The 22,093-nt window shown below is 40.1% G+C and overlaps 1 protein-coding gene across 1 annotated transcript in view; it reads left to right on the top strand.

Annotated features, from left to right (window-relative positions):
* Window positions 1-22,093, top strand: part of CFAP74 (cilia and flagella associated protein 74) — a 49,792-nt gene that overhangs the window by 13,822 nt on the left and 13,877 nt on the right. The window contains exons 10-27 of the mRNA XM_010005276.1: window positions 1,239-1,449; window positions 1,741-1,920; window positions 2,756-2,929; window positions 3,513-3,631; window positions 4,095-4,161; window positions 4,567-4,656; window positions 5,301-5,474; window positions 6,610-6,784; window positions 7,680-7,792; window positions 8,264-8,386; window positions 9,420-9,541; window positions 14,787-14,915; window positions 18,006-18,093; window positions 18,697-18,870; window positions 19,564-19,697; window positions 20,319-20,595; window positions 21,040-21,147; window positions 21,568-21,722. Coding sequence (XP_010003578.1) covers window positions 1,239-1,449; window positions 1,741-1,920; window positions 2,756-2,929; window positions 3,513-3,631; window positions 4,095-4,161; window positions 4,567-4,656; window positions 5,301-5,474; window positions 6,610-6,784; window positions 7,680-7,792; window positions 8,264-8,386; window positions 9,420-9,541; window positions 14,787-14,915; window positions 18,006-18,093; window positions 18,697-18,870; window positions 19,564-19,697; window positions 20,319-20,595; window positions 21,040-21,147; window positions 21,568-21,722 — 2,613 coding nt within the window. The remainder of the gene's footprint in view (window positions 1-1,238; window positions 1,450-1,740; window positions 1,921-2,755; window positions 2,930-3,512; window positions 3,632-4,094; window positions 4,162-4,566; window positions 4,657-5,300; window positions 5,475-6,609; window positions 6,785-7,679; window positions 7,793-8,263; window positions 8,387-9,419; window positions 9,542-14,786; window positions 14,916-18,005; window positions 18,094-18,696; window positions 18,871-19,563; window positions 19,698-20,318; window positions 20,596-21,039; window positions 21,148-21,567; window positions 21,723-22,093) is intronic.

Raw genomic sequence — 22,093 nt, 5'->3', positions numbered from 1 at the left:
TTCCTGCTATCTCTAAATATGTCCAAAAAGTCATGTCAATAAAATAATCCTATCAGTTTGTAAAGATCTGCTGGAAATAGCCCACTCTATGTGAGTTTAATCCTTTTCACCTTGCTTGCTTTCTCCCTTTTGTTGTTTGCCTTTGCAGGCCAAGGGAGATCACAGTTTGTTAGTCTTACTGTTAGCTTTGCCATGGTTCTCACAGCACTTCTTTTCTAATTTCAGCTGCCATCCTGCTAATCTGCTGAAGAGCTGCTCAGTTATTTTCCCCAGGGCTCTCTGCCTTTCTCCTTTTCTGTGAAGGGATAGTCTCAGTTTTCACTGAGTATATTTCAGCCTGAATATGTATATCTCAACTACCTGCAAATGAAAATAACTATTTTAGTCATTAAAATCATCATGTCATTAAATTGTATGTCACCTACCAAGAGATTAATAAAGACAAGAATTGATCCTAGGAACACAGGATGGTTTATACTTAAGGCCGAAAGCACTGGGGTCAGTACAACATTCCTGTCTTTGTAGCCATGATTAATTTATTTGTACCATGATCTTCCAAAAATACATTATAAAAACAATGCCATCTATCTGCTGCAATTGGGCATCATGAGGCTACATTCAGACATTAAAGTGCTTCAGTAGGCAGTAGTAAATGAGGTGATATTTTCTTTCCTCCTATTTAGAATCAGTAATTATTTTATGTGGATTAGTTGGAAGAGGTGAAAGTCTATATTAAAAGCCATCATTAGTGTGGTAGTTCGTTGCAGAAAATTGTGTATTAAACTGCTGGTATTAAAACTGAGATTAAATCTCTATTGTCACTTCTCTCAGTGTGTCATGGAATTTGTACTTATACATAGCTTTGAATTCATATCTCCCAAGTTGAGAACTTTTGTCCTTGCTTATAACCATTCTCCCTTTATTAAATCCACTAGATTTCAGGTAGGCAGTTTTCTTTAAATAGCTAACTGGGTTAGGAAAATTATTTCAAACCTTTGCTTGCAGTAGCAATGACTGGTATGCTCTGTCAACTCCTCAACTTCTAAAACAGTAGATTGAGTATATTTAGTCTGCTAAAATGTATAAATAACCTGTGAATCACCTGGTGTCCTGACACAAATTACCACTTCACCAAATTTGGAGATCTGCTATTTAGCTTAAAGGCTCAAAACAAAGTGGACCGTAGTTAATATAACAACCATGATGGGCTTTGTATTTTTTACGACTTTGGATTACAGAGCTTCTAGAGAACAGCAAAAATCAAGAAAACTTGAGATTGTGTCTCGAATTTTGCAAGAAAAAGCTTCTATTCGAAAGCAGAAAAAAAGTCAGTCCTGTGCTAAGGAAATGAAAGGTGGATGCAAACGGGAGCGTTCTGTCCTGTGGAGAATGAGAACGTGGCAGTATCTTGAGAAGATCTGCTCACCTCCAGCTGGAGCAGCATCACAGGTGAGCAGAGGCCTAAGGCACTGTCTTTAGTTTTACTTTTTGTCAAAGGAGAAGGGCACTGAATTTCTGAGGACTAGTTTCTGGCCTCCTGTACATACAGTTAATATCATATAGGTGCTTTTAACATCAGATTTGTCTGTGTTCAGTGTCTTAAGAAGTAATCAACCTACATTGTCATCTCTGGCCTATGAGCTCTATAGACCTGTATGTTTGTATTAAAAGATCTCTGAAACTGTCACCTGTTGAAGTAACTGTCTTCTAGTCATTTTTAACTATATCTTCAAAACTTAGGTTCTTTCACAAAAGTCTTGGCGCTCCCCATCAGCTTGTTCCTCAGCTGCAGGAGAGAGTTCTGACCCAATAGCCCACTACCTGCTCCGTGCCAGTGGTGAAGATGAGAAAGACAGGGACAAGGTCCTGGTAGAACCAGAGTTCCCAGGACTTTGGAGTCAGGAATTTGACTTGCAAAAGGTAAATGTTGTGATATCTCCTGTCGGAAACAGAAAAAATAATGCAGATGAGATCCTTTTGTAATGGACTCATTGTGAAGCTTTAGCCTTTGCAAAATGTTAATAGTATCCATAGAAGTGTCTTAATGGATTAGAAAATTTTATTTGCTTTTGTAGATAAAGTCCTGGATTTTATCATTCCCAAATTCAAGGTCAACAGAATGGATTTCATTGCTGGCTTCATAAAGTCATCTCCCAGTTGGAGAGTTTGGTCTCATTCCAAAAGACTGGGAAAGGGATAACATAACTCAGTATTTTCAAATATGAAAGTAACGACTTCACATGTGAAGTAATGGTATTGGCAAGTGTTGTTTTAGGATCCTTGCTTAAAAACAATAACTATCTGTTTTGCAGTTAAAATGGAGAATTATTTCGTAGCTGTAGAGATGCAGATGTAAGAATATCATCAGAGTAGATGCTGTTTCATGCTGACCTTGTAGTGTTTGCTCCCTTAAAGAGAAAACAGGACTTCAGTTTTAGTTCAGAGATAAGTGAAGACACACATCACATCTTATTAAGTCATGTGAGTTCTAGAAAAACTGAACATGACTTTCTGTTGAGTTTGCAACACAGATTGCTTGATGTGGAAACAACTTTTTTCGTTCCATACTAGGCAAAGAAAAGTGTATCTTCAAGTAATTGTGTTCTGCACTCTGAGCAGAGCTACAGAATGCACTCAGGGAGTGGGATTGTGTAGTTAGGATCCTAAATGTTATTCCAAGGTACACTTGTATCTACTGCTTTTTTGAGATGTAGAAGACCTTTAAAAGCAGAATTTATCATCATCGATCTTTAAGGTATCCAAAGAAGAAATGGATGCAAAGCAGCTGGCTGCAAGGGGAGTGAAAAATGAAAGTTATGAGAAAAAAATGGAGGATTTCCAAGCTAGAACTTTTCACAAGCAAAGAGTGTCTGGTCGTGAATGTAAGGGAGGTTCTTTCTATAGCAAACCAAGCTGCATTCATTTCAAGGTCAGTGGCCATTCTGGATAGGATCTCTAAAGATGATGTATCTATGTATATACCAATGTCTTCATCAAAGTTCTGTTGCACTGGGAAGAAAACAAAATTCTTTATGTCTTTAATAGTGAAACCTGGAGGAGTACTTGTCTTTTTCTCTAACAATCTCTTAGATGAGTTATAGTCAGATTAAATAACTTAGTTTTACTACCTAGGACTAAATTATACAATACTTCCTTTACTTAGGGTAATTTAAATACTTGTCAGAAAGGTGAGAAAATGATGAAGCATCTTGTAAAACTGTGTTCCATGCTTTTTAAAAATATATAGCAGTGTTACTGCTATATATTGTTTATACTATTGTTTGTGCACAAACCCCCTCCATGAAGCATGAGCTCCTGGCTCTGCAGGCTGTTCCAGAGGGTTTGTTTGGGACCAGGCAACACTTCAGGGTTTGTACAATACTCTGCACACAGGCCTGTGATTCCAGCAGGGACCATGAGCACAACTGTGGTGAAAGTAGTTGATTTTGTCATTGCATGTGTAAGTGCTACTTCCTGGAATTCCCACAACTTGGTATGTTTGGTATTCCAAGGATTTTGATGTTGGTCAAATCTACAAAAAGAAGATCACTTTGATAAATGCATCCTACAGTGTTAATTACTGCAGACTGGTGGGAATCAGTGAATGGCTCAAGGACTTCATCAGTATTCAGTAAGTAAAATTAATTGCAGTTGCTTGTTCTAACTTTCTACCACAACAGGAGATGTAACTGAATTCTGTAGCAAATTCAATAGGTTTCAGTAAATACATCTAAATTATTTTATAATCCCTCTGTTTGATGAGGAGAGGAACTGTGTCTCAGAGGAAGAGGTTTGTTGAGAAGGGTCCAGGACATCTGCTTCCAGGTGAAAAATCTACATAAAAAGTTGAGGTTTCAACTCTTTTATGGCTGGCTGACCTGAAGAGACCATTTCTGGGACGGTTTAATCATACCCCAGTGTAACAAACAAGTTGTATCACCAGAGGAGCTGATTCCATACTCCAGAGATCATTGTGCAGCTCACTCGCCACTTCACAGGGGTAGATTGCACTTGGAGTTTTTTTTTACCAGAATAGGAACTGGATGTTTCATACATAGGTTTAATTTGGAATTTTATTTTAATTATCTCCATAGTTTTGACCCACCTGGCAAAATGTCTTCTGGAATGTCCTGTGAAGTGGTGGTAACATTTAAGCCAACGGTAAGTGAGAATGGTAAGAATCCTTGTATAGCCCACTGATTAAAAAATCATTAATTTAATTTCTTAACTGCTAGAAAGGAAGCAAACTCTATTTCTAGAAAAGGTATTGTTAGAGTTAGACCACTCTGAGTGTGTTCAAGATCTCTTAAATTGTAACAAGGCACATTCTAAGGGCACATTGTAGAAAAATCCCTGGCACTAAGTGTCCTTGGAGTACATCTTCAAACTTGCTCCAAACAGAAAGATTTCTATGATTTCCCAGCTAAAGTTATCCAGCTAAAGCCTGCTTTAAAGTGGAAATGTAGAATCTGGAGAGATAAATTTTAGTATGTTACTCAAACAACGAGTGAAAATTCATAGGCTAAATCTTTGCAAAATACTTGGAGTATTTTTGTTTGTTTGTAGATAAATGAGACTCTGGAAGGAGAAGTCATGTTTATGGCACAGACAGGTCCTTTTTCTGTTCTACTGAAATGCACAGCCAAGAGATGCATTGTAAGTGACTTTTTAAAGTATGTTCAGAGTCAATGTAACAACAGTAGTAGGAAATGTGAGATAGCATAAATGTTACTGAAAATATTTAGCAAGAGGCATTTATATTTCTTTCTTTTTTTCCCTTTTAAATGGAGAGTCTCTTCTGAGAAAGGTTGATTCCTTAACTTCCCAGATTACACCGAGATTCATACAAACTTATCTTAATGGTTTTACTTCATCCTGAAGTTACAGTTCATGGTTGAATGAACAGTTCTGCTTGGAAACTGATGACACAGTGTTACATTCTGAATGGGGGAAAGAGAAATAATGGTGGTTGCAAAGGAGCTATCTGGATCTTCTTGTCATTTTTGGAAATTCCATCCCACACGTGCAGTAGTTTATTCTGCTCCTATGAACACAATTTCACCTGTTTTTTCCATTGTCATCTAGTGGACTGGAAGTGCCTCAGTTTAACAAGACATTGTTTAATGAGTTGGCTTCTACAGAAAGGCAGAAGGATGCCCACAGTTCATGTTGTTATTTGGTACTGTCTTTGAAATGACAGTAAGAAGTTTAAAGTCCTGTTCTTGAAAAGGTGGATGCTCATTCAGTTGACATTGCTGACTATCTGGGGCAGTAGTAATGAGTGGTTCAACTCCTCACAGCTGGCACTAGATAAAGAGCTCATTGACTTCGGCAGCCATGTGGTGGGAGAGACAATTTCACAGACCATCACCCTGACAAACAGTGGAGCTCTGGGAACAAGATTCAAGGTTCAGACATCAGCAGGTGACAGCAGCACATGCAGAGCAACAGCAAAACCTTCTCCTGGAGGAATGGTAGGTTCAGAGGCCTTCCCCTGAATTGACAGAAACATTTTGGTTTTCTAAGTGTGGTAGAATCACAGAACAGCTCAGGTTGGAAGGGACTTCGGAATATCATCTGGTTCAAACATTAACAGTGTGTTTATGTTTGGGTTGGTGTATCTTAATACAATCTGTTAGACCCACAAATATCACAAGACAAATTAAAAACCAATAACTAGGGGGGAGGAGGAGGGAGCCAACTGATAATTTTTTTCTAACATTCCTGTTTTCTCCACATCTATTAAAATTAAGAAAAAATATTTCAGTTAAAAGAGGAGACTCTGAAAGTAATTTAACATCTCAGTTCCTGGACTACAGAATAATGCCAACTGCTGCAGAACAGCAATAATGTAATGGGACTTGGGAGCACTAGGCTGTAATTTTCTGTTAAAAAATCAGAGCTGTTGGTTTCTATTTCCTGTCTGAGACAGTCACAGTTATTGACAAGCTGTTGTTACAAGGGAAGAAGTCATCTTGGTCAAACTAAGAATTACATTGAGAGCTGTTGCCTGGAAAGCTATGATAGTAAAACAGTGTTAAAAGAATTGAAGGAAGATCTCTCAGATCAGTAATGGAATGAAGGCAAATTATTGTAGTTTTGTGTCCTGTCTTGGGTGGGAATGAGGCAGAGACTGTTGGAGAAACGTACCTAAAACTAAGATGCTTGGAGCAGATCTGGCAAAACGTGTGGTGTTAGACCTGGTATTGATTGCTCCTGCAGCTTGCCAGTGGCAGGGTTCACAGGAAACAGGGATCCTAACAGCTGTGCTCCTCCATGTAGCAGGGAGCTTAGAAGAAAGTGAGCAAACCATCAGCTTTGCATGTTGGCAATGTGGGACAGATTTTTGGAAGACTGAAGGGCTTAAGTCTAAAGATGTACTTGCTCCCTTTCTAAACAAATAGTGCATTTTATTCTTTAATTGGTGAAATCTTCAGATTAAAAGAGAAAAAGCCCACAACAGCCAACCACACACATTTCTCCATTTATAATGCAGAACAGTTGCAAGAAAACACAAGTCTGATTTGCAGCTGCCTGATAAAATTGGAGCTGGTGTAAGCTAGATGAACAGTCACAGCAGAAAATAGTTTATTCTGTGTTTTCTAACAGGTTACTCAATATTTCAGTGCCTGTGTCCCTGAAAAGCAAATCAGCAGTAGTTCTGTGACCTCTGTACTTGAAAAGAAGGAGCAAATTTGTCCTGAGCATGATGAGGGACTGAGCTCCTGTGCAGCCCAGGTGGAGCAGCAGAGGAGCCTGCCAAGCCTGGGCAGCGGCTCCACAGGTGAGATGACTGGTGGGGGAAACTGGCAGTGCAGAAGTTAATCAGTAATTAAGCAGTTCCTCATTCTAGTAGTAATGTTTCTTTGTATGCTGCCTCACAAAAAAATGACTAAAAATAATGTACTGACACCATTATATCAAAAGCAGCGAAGAATCTCACTTCTCATTAGTGATCAACAATTCAGTGTGGGAAGAACACAGACTAAGCAGCTCACAGAAACAGGAGCATTGTTATGCTTCTTGTCTTAGCAGCTGAATTCCCACCTCAGAACAGAAATCCATATGACAGGTTTATTTTTATAGTCTGTAATTCTAAGAACAAGGAAGCAGACAGATTAACCTCCTCAGTCATTTTCTGTCTCTTTCCTAATATTTATTATGTGCTAAATAAACTCCAGTGTTGTAGAATAAAGACCTCCTTAATTTCTTTACTGTCAATATTTAATATTGCTTTTAGATATTGATTGTTCCAATTGTAGGAAACTGAAAGTTTAATGAAAAGGTTGTGGCTGGTTTTTCTTTTCAAAATCTGGAATCTGAATTGTGAAATGGAGGGATTCCATAAATTGTGGTGGCTGCCTCCACAGAACACACACCTCTAAAGATGTTTTCAGACCTAAGTTAAAAAAAAAAATCCATTGCTTTGAAACAGTAATGACACTAATGAAACACTAATCTCATGACACCTTGATTTCAAGTGCCTAAGGTAGACTTCTGGACTAGGACAAAGTTGTATGGCCAAGCAAAAAATTTCCTTCTAGACATTTATATCTCTACATGATTGGTACACATTATTGACCAAAAATCAATGTACTTCTGCTCTTGTTTGTTTCAGTAAACAGATGCACACATCCAGCATTTTGTGGGGTTGTGTTTGTTGTGTTGTTTTTCCTCAGAACAACTTGGTCAAGATGTATTAAATTCCAGATCAGATCTAAACACAGACAATGCACATCATTTAGTGGAACTTTCTCCTGAAAAAACACCAGTTGAAATTATGCTTGGAAAGGTAATGAATACTCTGAGAGACTGACAAGATATTAACTAGTCTAAGCCTCCATCAAATAAATTGCTTTGGCTCTGATGGGATCATGATCATGCTTAAGTACATGATCAGTTTCAAGCTCCCTGGACATCACTGTATCACAATTCTTAAAATGAAATCACATGACATATATGTCCTTTATTTTGATCTGTAAAGCCTTGTTTGAACTGAAAGAATCTGCAGAGATTTACATTTCCCATAATCTTCTGTAAGATTCTGGCCATACCTGGTTGTGAAACCATGTGCCATACCAAGTCTTTTCTCTACAATAGACCTCCTTGGGAGCTACTGATGCTGGTTTTCCCCTTGCATCCAGTCTAGTTACAAACCAGGTGTGATAGAGGATTTGTCTAGTGTTAATGTACACTGCTTCTTGATTTCAATGCAATTTATACCCAACTACAGTCATACAGTCAGATTTTACTTTTTATTTAGGTTACTGAAGGTGAAATTGGGCCCTTCAGCTCAGTCAAGCTTCAGGTGATGTTTGTCCCAGCTGTCCCTGGGGAAGTGCGAGCAGAGTTTGTGATCGTGTTTGACAACTCAGACTGCAAACCAGTGAGTGATGTTGTGCAAGACTTGCTTCAAAACACTGGAGAGAGTCTGAAATCCTCCTACTTCTGCTTTTCCTGAGAATTAAAAGAGCTCAGAATCTTGTGTTAGAAACAGGCAGGGGACAGATAAATTTATGAATATTGTAAGAAATATCAGGGAGTTAGCTGATTATGCATTATCTGGTTTGATGGGAGGTAACTTTGTACATTATGGCTCTTCTTTCTGAGGCAGTGTGGTTATTAAACCTGTTGATTCTCTTTAAGTTTCTATGCAAATAATCCTGATATTCCCATTTTTTCAGACATTGTGCTGGGAAACATCAGATGGCCGGAAAACAAATACAAAAATATTCCCTCTGTTCCTAACCCCTGTATTTAATTTCCTTTGTGATATACCAGAACTGAAATTATTCAGCATGCAGTAGTGAAATTGATGTGTGAAAGCTGGAAGAGATGACAACTTTAGTTAATACCTCAGCATATTTTATTTCCATGCTTTATTGGAAGCCAAATTCTGCCTGGGAACAGTTCACAGAAGCTTGCCAAAAAAATAAACTTCCAAGGAGCTCCGTAGGGCAGTCGTGGCTCTGCCCACATCTCCAGATGGAGCAGTCTACAAAGGGAGCTGCAGGGATCATTTTGTCCATGGCTGAGCTGTGTGGTCCCTGATATCAGAGCTCAGGTTGTTACAGCCTGTGCTGCCATTAATCTGTTCCTTTGCTGGCTGAACAAGCTGCAGTCTCTGGAGTTTGTGGATGAGGGCACATTCACTCAAGCTAAATATTTCCTTTCAGGATCATGGGCAGCATGCTGTTTCTCTACACACGCAATTCTTTATTCTGGTGGGACACCATAAGGCCTAGGTTTTATTTTACAAATTATTTTGATGGCTTTGTCTAATTAAAGAACCTGTTGCCATATGAACAATAAAATATTTTAGTCAGCTTTAGGTGATGACAGAAATTTTTGCTCTTTCTAGATGAGTAAAAATTTGAGACTAACAAAAACACTGATACTCTTGATGTCTGTATGAACAGCTGTGCTTTGGTGCCATTGGAGTTTCAGCTGATGTGCCCATTTGGGTGACCAATCCCAATGTGGATTTGAAGATTTGTATGTATGACAGGCTTTACCAGGATTCTGTTGTCATACAGAGCAGGTGAGCTGCCCTCTCCTTATCAGCTGCCTTCTCTAGCTCAATAATGAGATCATAAGCCACTAGGTGATGTCTAGAGGTTCCATTTTGCCTTTTTTGTCTTTAGGTGCTGGGTGTCTCCCCTCTATCTAATGTAGTTGCTACTCAGTGCTTATTTTAACAATTTGCATTTCTTACATTCTATTTGAATAGGATTGGGGTGGGTTTGTGGGAGGGTGGGGAAGAGATGGGTTCTGTAGGAGGCATCCATTCTAAACCTCTTACCAGAATTACAGACTGCAGAGATTCTTCACAGTTGGAAAGAAATGAGTAAAGCTGTTATCTCAGAAATTCAGCTTACAGATCTGACAGGCCCAAGTTGTTATGTAAGTGATTTTACTTGGTCTAGATAACCCAGGGATGAAACTTCTAAGTATAGAAGCAGAATAAGTCTCCTAATGAAAACTTCACATTTCAAGGGGGTCCCAAAGATAGAAGCTGTCAAATTGCTGAGGGCAAAACTTCTTAACGGAGGGAAAAATCCTCCTGATCCTTTGCCAAGTTTTACTAAATTAAGGGCACTGAATGTGTAGCACAATGTCCTTAGTACCTTGACAAACCAAGTCTTTGTCTTATTACCCAATTCTCCATAGTTAGGAAAAATTATCTTTGTTATACTTTGCATCTCAGCCCAAGTGACTCTTATTTCATGGGCAGGACTATCATGTCTCAGCTTTTTATCCTGCAAAAGAAGATAGATTTCATTATTCAGTTAGAAGAAGTGCCGCAGAAGGTTCTTCCTCTAGTAGCTATTGACATTTCTCTGTAGTGTGTATCAGAGAGAGGATTCCCCATTGTTACATGGTAGATGTCAAACCACTTCTCAAACAGAAGAGTTTGAACTACTGAAATATCTGTAAATTACTCATAGTAAAGAGCCATTTCTTAGGTTAGACGAGTGAGTACCTATAAATTAATTGCAATAAAGTGGGAAAACGGAGTATTGCTGAGGTCTGTGGCCTGGAACTCTGCACAGGATCTGGGGCCAAGGACAATTATCAGGCTATTAAAGAAGTTTAAATTGCTGTCAATATACAAAGATAATAGTTTGCTACAACAGCTTTACCTGTGAGCTGTGTATCAGCTACAGGTACTACAGTGCTGCCTGTGAACTCCTGTTCACAGCAACCATCCACTAGAGGTATCCAAAGATCAGGTTACCACAGCCTAGAGTATTAATCATAGTATGTTAGTTAGACACCTTGTCCTGGCTCAAACCAGGACACACCTAAATAATCCTGCAATTCAGGAATATTCTTAGAAATGTTTGCTCCAACCTTGCTATAGTAAAAAAAGAAAAAAAAGAAAAAAAAGTAGGAACATCTAAAATTTGTAGCAAAAGAATTCTTCACATTTTGGGGGCAAAATTTGACCCAGACCTGAGAGAGATTATGTGTTAGAACAGCCTTTCGTTCACCACTGCTACACACCAATATCTGACAGAGGCAGAGCAGAAGGAATTTGTCTATTATTGCTATAATCTATAACCTGTAGCCTGCAGCTGAAGTAGAAGATTAAGTTTGGAGTTAGGAAGGTAGTTCTGGCACTTCAGTGCCCCAGCGAGCTCTGTAGAATTGCAGAAGTGGTTTTAATTTCAGTTTGGGTTTTATTTGTGTTTTTTTTCTGGCCACATAAGAAACAGTAGTCAGGAGCCATGAATAAGCAGATTAAAGGGTGAAAGTGTCTGATCAGAATCCTATCACATATAAATAATTAAAAAAACAATTTCTATGGGAGGTTATAATCTGCACTGATCTAAATAAGTAGTATGTAGTTCTCTGAGATTGTCTACAGGCAGAAATCATTCCCGACTCCCAGTACCACATGCTATAGCTGTTGATTTAGAGCAGACCATCTGGACTGACAGCTTGTAAATCAGTCCAAGAGAAGGAAAATGACAAGCTGAAATATTTGTACATTGCTTGGTAATTTTGCACACAGGCATAAAATTCCAAAGCAAAGTGAGGTGTATGTGGCTGGGTTGTGATGTGGCCAGACTTCATCGAATCACAGAATTCCAGGTTGGAAGTGACCTCAAGGATAATCTGGTCTAACCTTTCTAAGTACTACTCTAGTTTATATGAGGTGGCTCAGCACCCTGTCAAGCTGAGATTTAAAACTGTCCAGAGTGGGGGAATCCACCACTTCCCTTGGGAGGCTATTCCAATGTGTTGTCCTCATGGTGGAAAAATTTACCTCTTGTGTCCATTTGGAATATCCCCCAGAGCAACTTGTTGCCCATGGAACTTAACCTTGCAAGTCAGGTTAAGGATAATAGAAAGGGCTTTTTCAAATACATAGCTAGCAAAACTAGCAGTAGAGGCAATATTGGCCCATTGAGGAATGAGGTGGGAGCCCTGGTGACAGAGGATATAAAGAAGGCAGAGGTGCTGAATGCCTTCTTTGCCTCTGTCTTCACTCCTGCAGGGTCTCCCTATGAGCCCCAGATTCATATAGCCCCAGAAGAAGTCAAGATAGAGGAAGAGTTTGACATGGTAGATGAAGATTGGGTTAGGGATCAGTTGAGTAATCTGGACATCCATAAATCAATGGGTCCAGATGGAATGCACCCAAGGGTGCTGAGGGAGCTGGCGGAGGTCATTGCTAGGCCACTCTCCATCATCTTCAGTAAATCATGGGCAACAGGTGAGGTGCCTGAGGACTGGAGGATAGCAAATGTCACTCCAGTCTACAAGAAGGGCAAGAAGGAGGACCCGGGTAACTATAGACCGGTCAGCCTCACCTCCATCCCTGGAAAGGTGATGGAACAACTTGTTCTTGTGACTATCTCCAGGCACATCAAGGACATGGGGGTCATCAAGAGCAGTCAGCATGGTTTTATCAAGGGTAAATCATGTTTGACTAACCTCATAGCCTTCTATGAGGAAATTACTAGGTGGATAGATGATGGTAGAGCGGTAGATGTGGTTTATCTTGATTTCAGTAAAGCATTTGACACCGTCTCCCACAGCATCCTTGTGGATAAGTTGATCAGGTATGGGTTTGGTGACCAGGAAGTGAGGTGGATTAGGAACTGGTTGAAAGGAAGGAGTCAGAGAGTTGTAGTCAATGGGGTAGAATCTGGTTGGAGGTGTGTTACTAGTGGAGTCCCACAAGGGTCGGTGCTGGGACCGGTGTTGTTCAACATCTTCATCAACGACCTGGATGAGGGTATAGAATGTACCCTCAGCAAGTTTGCTGATGACACTAAGCTGGGAGGAGTGGCTGACACACCAGAAGGCTGTGCTGCCATTCAGAGAGACTTAGATAGGTTGGAGAGTTGGGCGGGGAGAAACATGATGAAATTCAACAAGGGGAAGTGCAGAGTTTTACATTTGGGGAAGAACAACACCATGTCCCAGTACAGGTTGGGGGCTGAACTGCTGGAGAGTAGTGTAGGTGAAAGAGACCTGGGGGTCCTGGTAGACAGGAGGATGACCATGAGCCAGCAATGTGCCCTTGTGGCCAAGAAGGCCAATGGCATCCTGGGGTGCATTAGAAAGGGTGTGGTTAGTAGGTCAAGAGAGGTTCTCCTCCCCCTCTATTCTGCATTGGTGAGGCCACATCTGGAGTATTGTGTCCAGTTCTGGGCCCCTCAGTTCAAAAAGGACAGGGAACTGCTCGAGAGAGTCCAGCGCAGAGCTACGAAGATGATTAGGGGAGTGGAACATCTCCCTTATGAGGAAAGGCTGAGGGAGCTGGGTCTCTTTAGCTTGGAGAAAAGGAGACTGAGGGGTGACCTCATCAATGTTTACAAATATGTAAGGGGTGAGTGTCAGGGGGACGGAGTTAGGCTTTTCTCGGTGATGACCAGTGATAGGACAAGGGGTAATGGGTGTAAATTGGAGCATAGGAGGTTCAAGGTGAATATCCGAAAAAATTTTTTTACTGTGAGAGTGACAGAGCACTGGAACAGACTGCCCAGGGAGGTTGTGGAGTCTCCCTCACTGGAGACATTCAAAACCCACCTGGATGAGTTCCTGTGTGATGTACTCTAGGTGACCCTGCTCTGGCAGGGGGGTTGGACTAGATGATCTCTCGAGGTCCCTTCCAGCCCCTAAGATTCTATGATTCTATGGCCCCTTGTCTTTTCCATGTGACTCCTTGTAAATAGGGAGTCTCCATCTTCTTAAAGAGGGAGATGTTTCCTAGCATCCAAAATGCCATTCACAGGGCAAACTGATCACGTTTCAGCTGAAGAACTGGCAGTTCCAGCTTAGCCACAGCACGACTTCTAGCCCAGCAGAAGAGGAGAAGTTTCAAGAGATCTATGAATTCACATCAATTTAAAATAAATCTCCATGGCTTTGGGGAGGATAAACCAAAAGCAGCAGAGCTTTCAGGGCAGTTCTGGCATACAACAGCCCCCCCCTACACACTCCCTGAATCTGAGGTTTTTTTCCCCACCTGTACAGGCTTAATTTTTGTTAAGGTTTTGAGGTGATTGTGATAATAATGAGGATGAGTGGAATTCACAGACTGGGCTCATGTTACTGTTAAGATACATTATGCTCTTTCAGGTTCATTCTTTTGATTCCTCTGACTTACAGGCTGAGTCATTAAGTACTTGTTAACCACTCCAGCAGCATCTAGGTACCCTTGGCCCCACTTAGATGCTGCTGGTCTTAATTCTTCTGTTTCTCAGACAGAATAACAGGCCTTTATTTGTGGAATCCCACCCACCACCAATTGCTACATGACCTAGATCCAGCATTACAAGACAATTTCTCCTTTTCCATCTTGAGTGGGTTCTGTGCTGCAGCAAGGACCAATTAGATGTCTCAAACATTCCATGAGTCATTCCTATTGATTTGGGTAGAGGGAATGGATGTGGGGAGCAAATAATTAGTGGGTATTTCACAATAATTTGGCTTTGACTTTCCCATGACCTGACTTACCACTGTGCTGCACTTTGATAATTATATTCCAATCAGCTGTGTACATTGCTGGAAATACAGCTGGGCTTACTTACAGTGTTTCCAAAATCTTGTTTTCTATACTTATCTTAAAAGAAAATACAACTGTGTGATTTTGCTGTAGCAGTTTTACATGCCCATCATTTTCAAAGGAAGCTTGAAATAACTTTAATTGCAGTGTGGAGTGGAGCAGCAGGGTGGGGGGCAGGGGGCACCAGACCCCAAGACAAACATTGCAGGGATGGCAGCAGGGGTAGCTTAGAGCCCCCTGAGCATGTCTGGTCTGTTTGCAGAGCTAAAACCACGCAGTGTTTGAAGTTTGAAGTCTGCAAAGAACTGAGTAAGCACATGGAGCTGCTTCCAAAAACCAGCTACATTCAAGCCCAGTCGTCCTTCAGTGTGCAGCTGAGGTTCTTGCCAAGGTAACCTCCCAACAGGGATCTTTGCACTATGTAAGACAGTGTCTGGAAGAGGCTGTCAGTGGAAAATCTGAGCAGGTCAGAGTTTTTTCTTCCTTCACACTGTGGCAGAGTGGACTTCACACTGCTGGTGCCAGATGCTCAATGAGGAAATTAACTTGGATCACATACCTGTGAGGAAATGCTTTTCCTGTGGTGACAGCAGCAGTGTGAAAATCTGAGCAGTTGCATTCGTGGTAGGCTGCTCACATTTCTCTGGAAAAGCTATTCTTATACAAGAAAGAGGCTATCTGGGCAGGTGGCTACTTCATGGATGACTGACTAAATAATTTCTGGACAAGAACTCCTGTTCTTGCTAATTAAGGTAAGAATGGTTGGGTTTCCTGTTCATATCTCTCCTGCCCCTGTGTATTTTTCTCCAAAATATGAATGTATTGATCATTAATTTCACGTGGTATTTTGTAGAACATCATCTAAGGTGCTAAAAGCCTTAACCCACCAAGTTTCTTTTCTCCATTTCATGATACATTTACATATACAAACATAACAGAGTTCTAGGAAACAAAGAATTCCAGTTTCTAAAAATTTCAATACAAGAACTCTAGCTGACCACTGTTAATTGTCTTTGCCTCATCATTACTATCCTAAAGAATTTAACAGGACATCTCTTTTCAAATACAAATGAAATTATGTAGGTCTTAATTCTGGTGTACAGCCAAATACTTGAGTGGCTTCTGCATTGATTGCTGCTGCAAATCTGTTGCTTTTTTATATAGGTTATCTAGTCATGGCATCACAGGCTGGTTTGGGTTGGGAAAGACCTTAAAGCTCATTTAGTTCCAATCCCCCTGCCATGGGCAGGGATACCTCACATTAGACCAGGTAGCTCCAAGCCCCATCCAAGTGATGTAAGTGTATTTGGATTTTTACTGATATGCTCAGCATCTCTGGACTCTAATTTGAGAGTCTGTTCACTGATTTTGATGTTCTTACCATGTTAGTATTCTAAGAACTAAAAGTATTTACAGTTCTTCCAACATTTGCTGTCCTATCAGATGACAACACTTGACATGTTCAGTTCAGATGCTGTAAAGCCCTGTAACACTTCCTGAGCGGAGAGAAGTATAGCTTGGATTTAGGACATTAATCTTTCTTTGAAAAACAGGGAAGCTTCAGAGAGGAGATTTGATGAGATTAAGGCATTTCTGACACCCCAAATGAGTATCAGGCTGTTTCAGTACACAGATCAGTTTTAACAGACCTGACACGCAGGGGGAGTGTGTGTATGACAGAGAAAAATGAGCTTGCTACAAGCTGATGTGAAGTACTGAGCTAGTGACACATTTCTGTAAATGCTTCCTCATGGATTTAGTATTATAAGCCTGGTTTTCTCAGAAGAAAAAATTGATATATTAAAAGTAACTGGAAACACTCATTCAACAATCTAAAGGAAGCAGAGAGATGCCTGGAAGCTTGGGAAGCTCTTCCCAGTATTCTGAGCACACTGAAATACTCAGAACTTGCTGGGTGTTTGGAGCAGACATTTTCTGTGTGTTTGAAGGCAAGTTCTCCAATCTGCTGACTTTCAGAATTCCCAAAAACCACAGCTTTTTTGGCATTTGGAACTAGTCCTGCAGATTTGCCTTTTATGCTTCTCTTTAATTGGTTTTAAGTGTGAAGATGCCATTCTTAGAGAACTATCTGAAGGATTTCAGTGTCTTTTCCTCTAGGGCCTAACAGCTGATTTTGAGTCCCTCACTGTGTACGTACAGTGACAATTATTTTTTTCCGTCTGGATTATTTTGTAATACATTAATTTCTTCTGCTATTCTAATGTCCTGTGACACAGGGAAAGCTGATACTTTATTCCTGCCTTGTGTCCAACTCCAATTTCTGTCTTTAAACAAGTTAGCAAGTGATCCTTTGAGGATCACCTTCTACAGTCACATTTCAGACTTGCGAAATAACAGCCAGGAAGATTTCAGATCACCATGGTGACTGAGTGGGTGCTATTGATTCATTAACTATTTTTTAACAATACTTTAAGAAATTGCATGTAATTCCAGTAGTAGTAGTAAGAATGTTGTCACTGTGGAGACCTAAGATCAGGAAGCAATGAAGCAATTCACTCTGGTGCTGCAAGACACTAAAAATAGACCAGCAGAGCTAAAAAGGCCAGAGCTGTTGTGTTGTCCTGGCTTGAAGCTGTGGAATTAAGGTTGTGCTAGCAAGATGCTTCAGCTACAATAAACCCACATATTTCTTATAAATTGCTAATCTGGTGTAGAATCAGACACTACTGGTCTCCATGTTGGTTTCACTTGGTATGTCTCTGCTTGGTGATAGGATTGGTTCTGCCGCAGGCTGGCTGGGCAGTAAGGTCAGTGTCAAAGTGGTTGCCCAGGCTGGGTGGGTTATGTGCTGTGCGTGCAGCAAAGGTGCAGGAGGATGGTTCTGAAGGAAGCTCTAGAGGATTTCAAATCTTAAATGACTGGATGGACTTTTTAAAAAAGAATAAGTGGATGCAAACATCTGTGAATAACTTCTTTCAACTCCAGTCTCTCCAAAATTCTGTCTTAAATAATAAAATAATCCAACACTAATGTACAAGGTCAAGTGCTCTAACTCCACTGGTGAGCACCCTTGAAATCCAGGCACCTGCTTAGCAATGACCTGCTAGGACATTTTCTAGGAAATCTGTGACAAATCCATCATATTTCTGATCTGTCTCTTCTTTTTCTGGTCAGAAGATTGAACTTCATAGGTAACTAATTTTTTATCTGGCATTTTCTACCACTCTTTTCCCTAATCCTTGCCTGCATCTTACATACAGGATAGTAGTTAGGCTTGACCTCAGTTGACCTCAGTAAACATGGGACTTGGTGCTTAACCAGTTACGTGACTATTCCTATTGGAGCACAAATACTGTGTTAAGGTCAAAAGCTGTGAAAATATAACTTGCAGACCTTAAGTAACAGGTTTGTTTTGAGGTTTTTTTGGTTCAGAAATACATCTTTCAAAAGTTAATTATTCCCCTTAGCTAGAAAACAGTAAAAATATTTTTGTGAAATTGAATATGCTTTTTGATTTTAGGCACTCTCTTCCTGAGGATGCAGGGAGTTATTTTGATGAAGAGACAGGAGTTCTGGAAGTTCCAGTGACAATACTGATTGTGGATAAGGTTAGTGATTTTTTATTATGCTGGTTATCAGACTGACAACATATGTACATCATTTTAGTGAATGTGACTTAATGATACCTCATCTTACATTAGTTCTTTACTTGTTGAAGTCCTGTGATGATACTAAAAGGTGCTTGAAGTGATAATACAGACTTGATAGGTGCTTATCATCAGCATGTTTACAATACAGAAAGTTAAATCCTTTCCAGTCAGTGTTCAGCTGTTCCCTCGTAGTTTATTTTGTAGCAGAGTTATCACATACTGTAGAACAATCCTTCTGTTCTGATCTGCACTGCAGATGTACAAAGTTCTCAGAGTTCTCCTGGAGATGCAGGTGTGATTCCATTCTAGCATATGGGATTTGAGATACTGATGCTGTATTTTTAATTCTGCTTATCAATGAGACATTTCCTATTGCATATTCTTGGAGAATAATGAGGCTGAAGTTCAAGACAGATTTGTCACATTTCCATGTGTTACTGTCAAGGGATAGAGCAGAGTAACATTTTTGCATTTTACAGTTTGGATGACATTTCACTTAAACCCTGTCCTTACAATGCTACAGATGGAGGGTTTTATCCTGTGCTCTTGCATTTGTTTCAGGGTAAAAAAGTGAATTTTACTGTCCATGCAATTGTTACAACTTCTGATTTGGAAATCAGTCCAGCACAAATTGATTTTGGATACTGCACAATCTATGAAGCTGTGCAGGCAAATGTCACCCTAACAAATAAATCCATCTTGCCACAAGAGTTTGGATTTGTGGGACTGCCAGAGGTATGTGGTTATCTCACATCTCTTCTGGTGTCACAATATATATAATTATTATGAAAACATGTTTCAGTGTGAATGTAAATAACTCATGTCTGTTTCTTGCAAACCCATGGAAATGCTCCTGCCTGCAGCACTGTGGAAACACACAGATTAGTTCTGGTGCTGGTTTGTGTAAAGTTCATCTTCCTGCACCTTGAGCATTTTCCCAGCAGTGTAGACATCTTTGAGGGGATTCTACTATTCTCACCACATTCTTGAAGGATCATTAACTCAAACACAAACCAACAGAGACTTGTTATTAAACTGGTACTTGTCACTATGGTATCTACACATCATAAAGGGATCAAATCTTCAGAGATACAGGAGGAATTTTTCAGATTTTTACCATATTTCATTCAGTTGTCTATGGAGGGAAAATAAACATCAGCAGAGAAAGGTGATTACCATGGATGGTAGGAAGCTGGAGAAGAGATTCTGCCTTTCAGGCTACTTTGGGATCAGAAAAATGCAAGCTAGTCAGACACTAGTCACTAATTCATATGGAAGCTTCTCACTAGAAGGTTGCTGTTTTCCTGGCATTTGTACATTTAGTAACAAAATCTTCCAAGTAATGTCTTCTTTTAATTTAGTTAATAATTTGACAACTAGCAGTTTCTAATTTTAATAACATTCATTTCTTATCCTGTCATTTTGAAGTTTGTTGAAATTCAGCCCAATGATGGACTTGGAATTCTTCTTCCCCTTGAAAGCCTGACATTGGACATAATCTTTAAAGCTAACAAGGCAAAAGAGTACAGCTTTGAACTAACCTGCAAGTCAGAGATTAATAGGTATGTTAACAAACTGATGGAGTAGCAGGTAGTCTAGAAGCCTAAATCACCCTGGATTTCCACTGTTAAGGTAGTCCAGAAGTTAAATCCTTGCTTGCTTGGAAAAAGTAAGGCTAAGACAAAAGTGTGAGGCAGGTAAGAATTCTAAGAATTCTGGAGTTGACTCAGTGCAAGTGAGTTTCATCATTTTCATCCTTCATTCACATCTGTCTTTGCTGAGATGACTTTTCCTGACCCTCTGAAAGCTATCACATATCTGAGATGCAGTTGTCCCAGATCATCTTCACCTGCAATGTTCTGCCTGCTTTTTCAGCAGAATGACTGGAGGATTTTATTTTCTTTAATGCTTCAGACATTAAGCTAATGCTACTAAAATAATGATGGCATAAACTTTGATTTGACTGGATGTATTTCCAGAAGTTCACAGAGGAAGAATTCAAGTAGGGACTCTGGCCAATTGTGCATTAAAAATAGATAGTATTATTGTTCATCTTTAGGCAAAATTCCCATTGCAAGCTTGAAATTCTGCTTAAATAGGGACTACAGGATTAGTTCCCTATTTTCCAGGCTGATTAAGAGACTATTTTATGCTGAGACAATCTATCATGTGTTTATTTTTAGACAATTCAAGCTGTCATGCAAAGCAGTTGGAGTCCACCCACCTCTTGAGTTGTCTCATTCCTTGGTTCAGTTTGCTGCAACAGCTCTAAACAGTGTCTCTACAGCAACACTGTATGTGATGAATTCCCATGTCAGTGCCAACCCCTTCACTCACGCTGTCCCAAGAATTGGCCATGGGGAAATTGCCCCTGTTGGACCTACTTCCTTTGAGTTCTGTGTGCCAGGAGACTGTCCAGTGACAATTACACCTTCTGTTGGAACTGTGTTGCCTGGGAAGGTAAATTCACTTCAAACCTCAAGAGTTCTGCCAAATCTTTTGATCTTCTACATTCCCAAAAATGCTTGTAAACAAAGCTGAACGTGGTAATTATTATTAGAATAGCTGGAATATTTTATAATGTTTGAAATAATGTTTTAACTCAGACCTGAGGTGTTACTCTTCAATCTGGCTAATGCTTTATGGGAGGTTTCACCTTGAGTGTTGTTACCCCCGTGCTGTCAGTGTGCTTTGTTTGAAGAATGTTTAAATATCAAAAACTTGGGTCGTGTAAAACCAGCACCCTGTAACACAGTGGGCTTCCAAAAAAAAGCTGGAAAAAGAATGTATTTTATTTGTGAATATTTTGGTGTCATGTAAATGCTCCTATTGAGCTTTGCCAGGGGTAAGGCAGACGGGAGGGCTGAATGGTGCCTGTCCTTCTTTGTGCTCTCACACTCCCAGAAAAGCTTGATTCAAGTGTCCTTCAGACCAGCCTTGCCAGATCAGCTCATCAGAGAAGAGGCAGCTCGAAGGCTTGGCAGAGCAGCTGCAGCAGGGGCAGAAACACAAGTAAGGAATGCTAAGAACTAGCACATGCTGTTGGTCTGTTACTGACAGATATTCAATGCTCTGGATGGTATTTTTATCATAAAATTATTTGCATGTTAATGAAGCCCAAACTCACGATCCATGTAAGACCTGCCTATAAAGGACAAGACTGACTGTACCATTCCATTTAATGTGTAGCCTGTCCACTGAGCAATAATTTAATTGCATGCTAACAATTTCAAAAGCATTCCCAGAGGACTGTCTTGCTAACTGGAAATACTCTTAGAAAACAAAGACATTTCTACACTTCTAGCAGATTTGCAGCATTTGTGGGATGCACACTCTCACCTCCCAGAGCCAGGACTGGGTACCTCTAAAGTGATGCCCTGGTTGGATCACCAGTGATCACTCTCAGTGTATAATGTCTCTGTGTGTTTGCAGAAAAGCAAGGAAGATGAAAAGAGAGAGGGGGATAAACCACATGTTTCCATGAGCAGACAGCAGCCTTCCAGAGAGCTGGGAAGCGATGGAGGCAGCGAACACCCAACTGCTCTAGATAGTTCTGAACAACCAGAATCCGAAGAGTTAAAGCCTGAGTAAGTCAGCAAAAGCATCTTGTACTACACAGACAACATTATAAGTAGCTTAATGAATCTACTAAAACCTATAGGTAGACAAGATGCAAACTGGAGAAGAAATAGCTTTAGCTAAATTGCAAAGGCTGTTTCCAAAATTAGCACTGCTTTTAAGCCACACAGCTGTACCCTCTCATGTAAGGCAAAGAATCCCTTTATGCAGCAGAGGGATTGAAGACTTCAAAGAATATTTCAGAAAGCATGAGAAGTGGCTGAATGGGTAAATTTGGCTGAACCAACAAGGGTATTATTTTAAAGGGCAACTAGAAAGCTGAACTTAGTTACCAAAATAACCTGCTACTATTATACCTTTTCTGAATAGGTCTAACAGA

The sequence above is a fragment of the Chaetura pelagica genome, unplaced genomic scaffold, assembly GCF_000747805.2.
Source record: "Chaetura pelagica isolate M959 unplaced genomic scaffold, ChaPel_1.0 scaffold159, whole genome shotgun sequence".
Taxonomy (NCBI): domain Eukaryota; kingdom Metazoa; phylum Chordata; class Aves; order Apodiformes; family Apodidae; genus Chaetura; species Chaetura pelagica.
The sequence above is the reverse complement of the archived record's forward strand: the minus strand, read 5'-3'. Positions and strand labels throughout refer to the sequence as shown.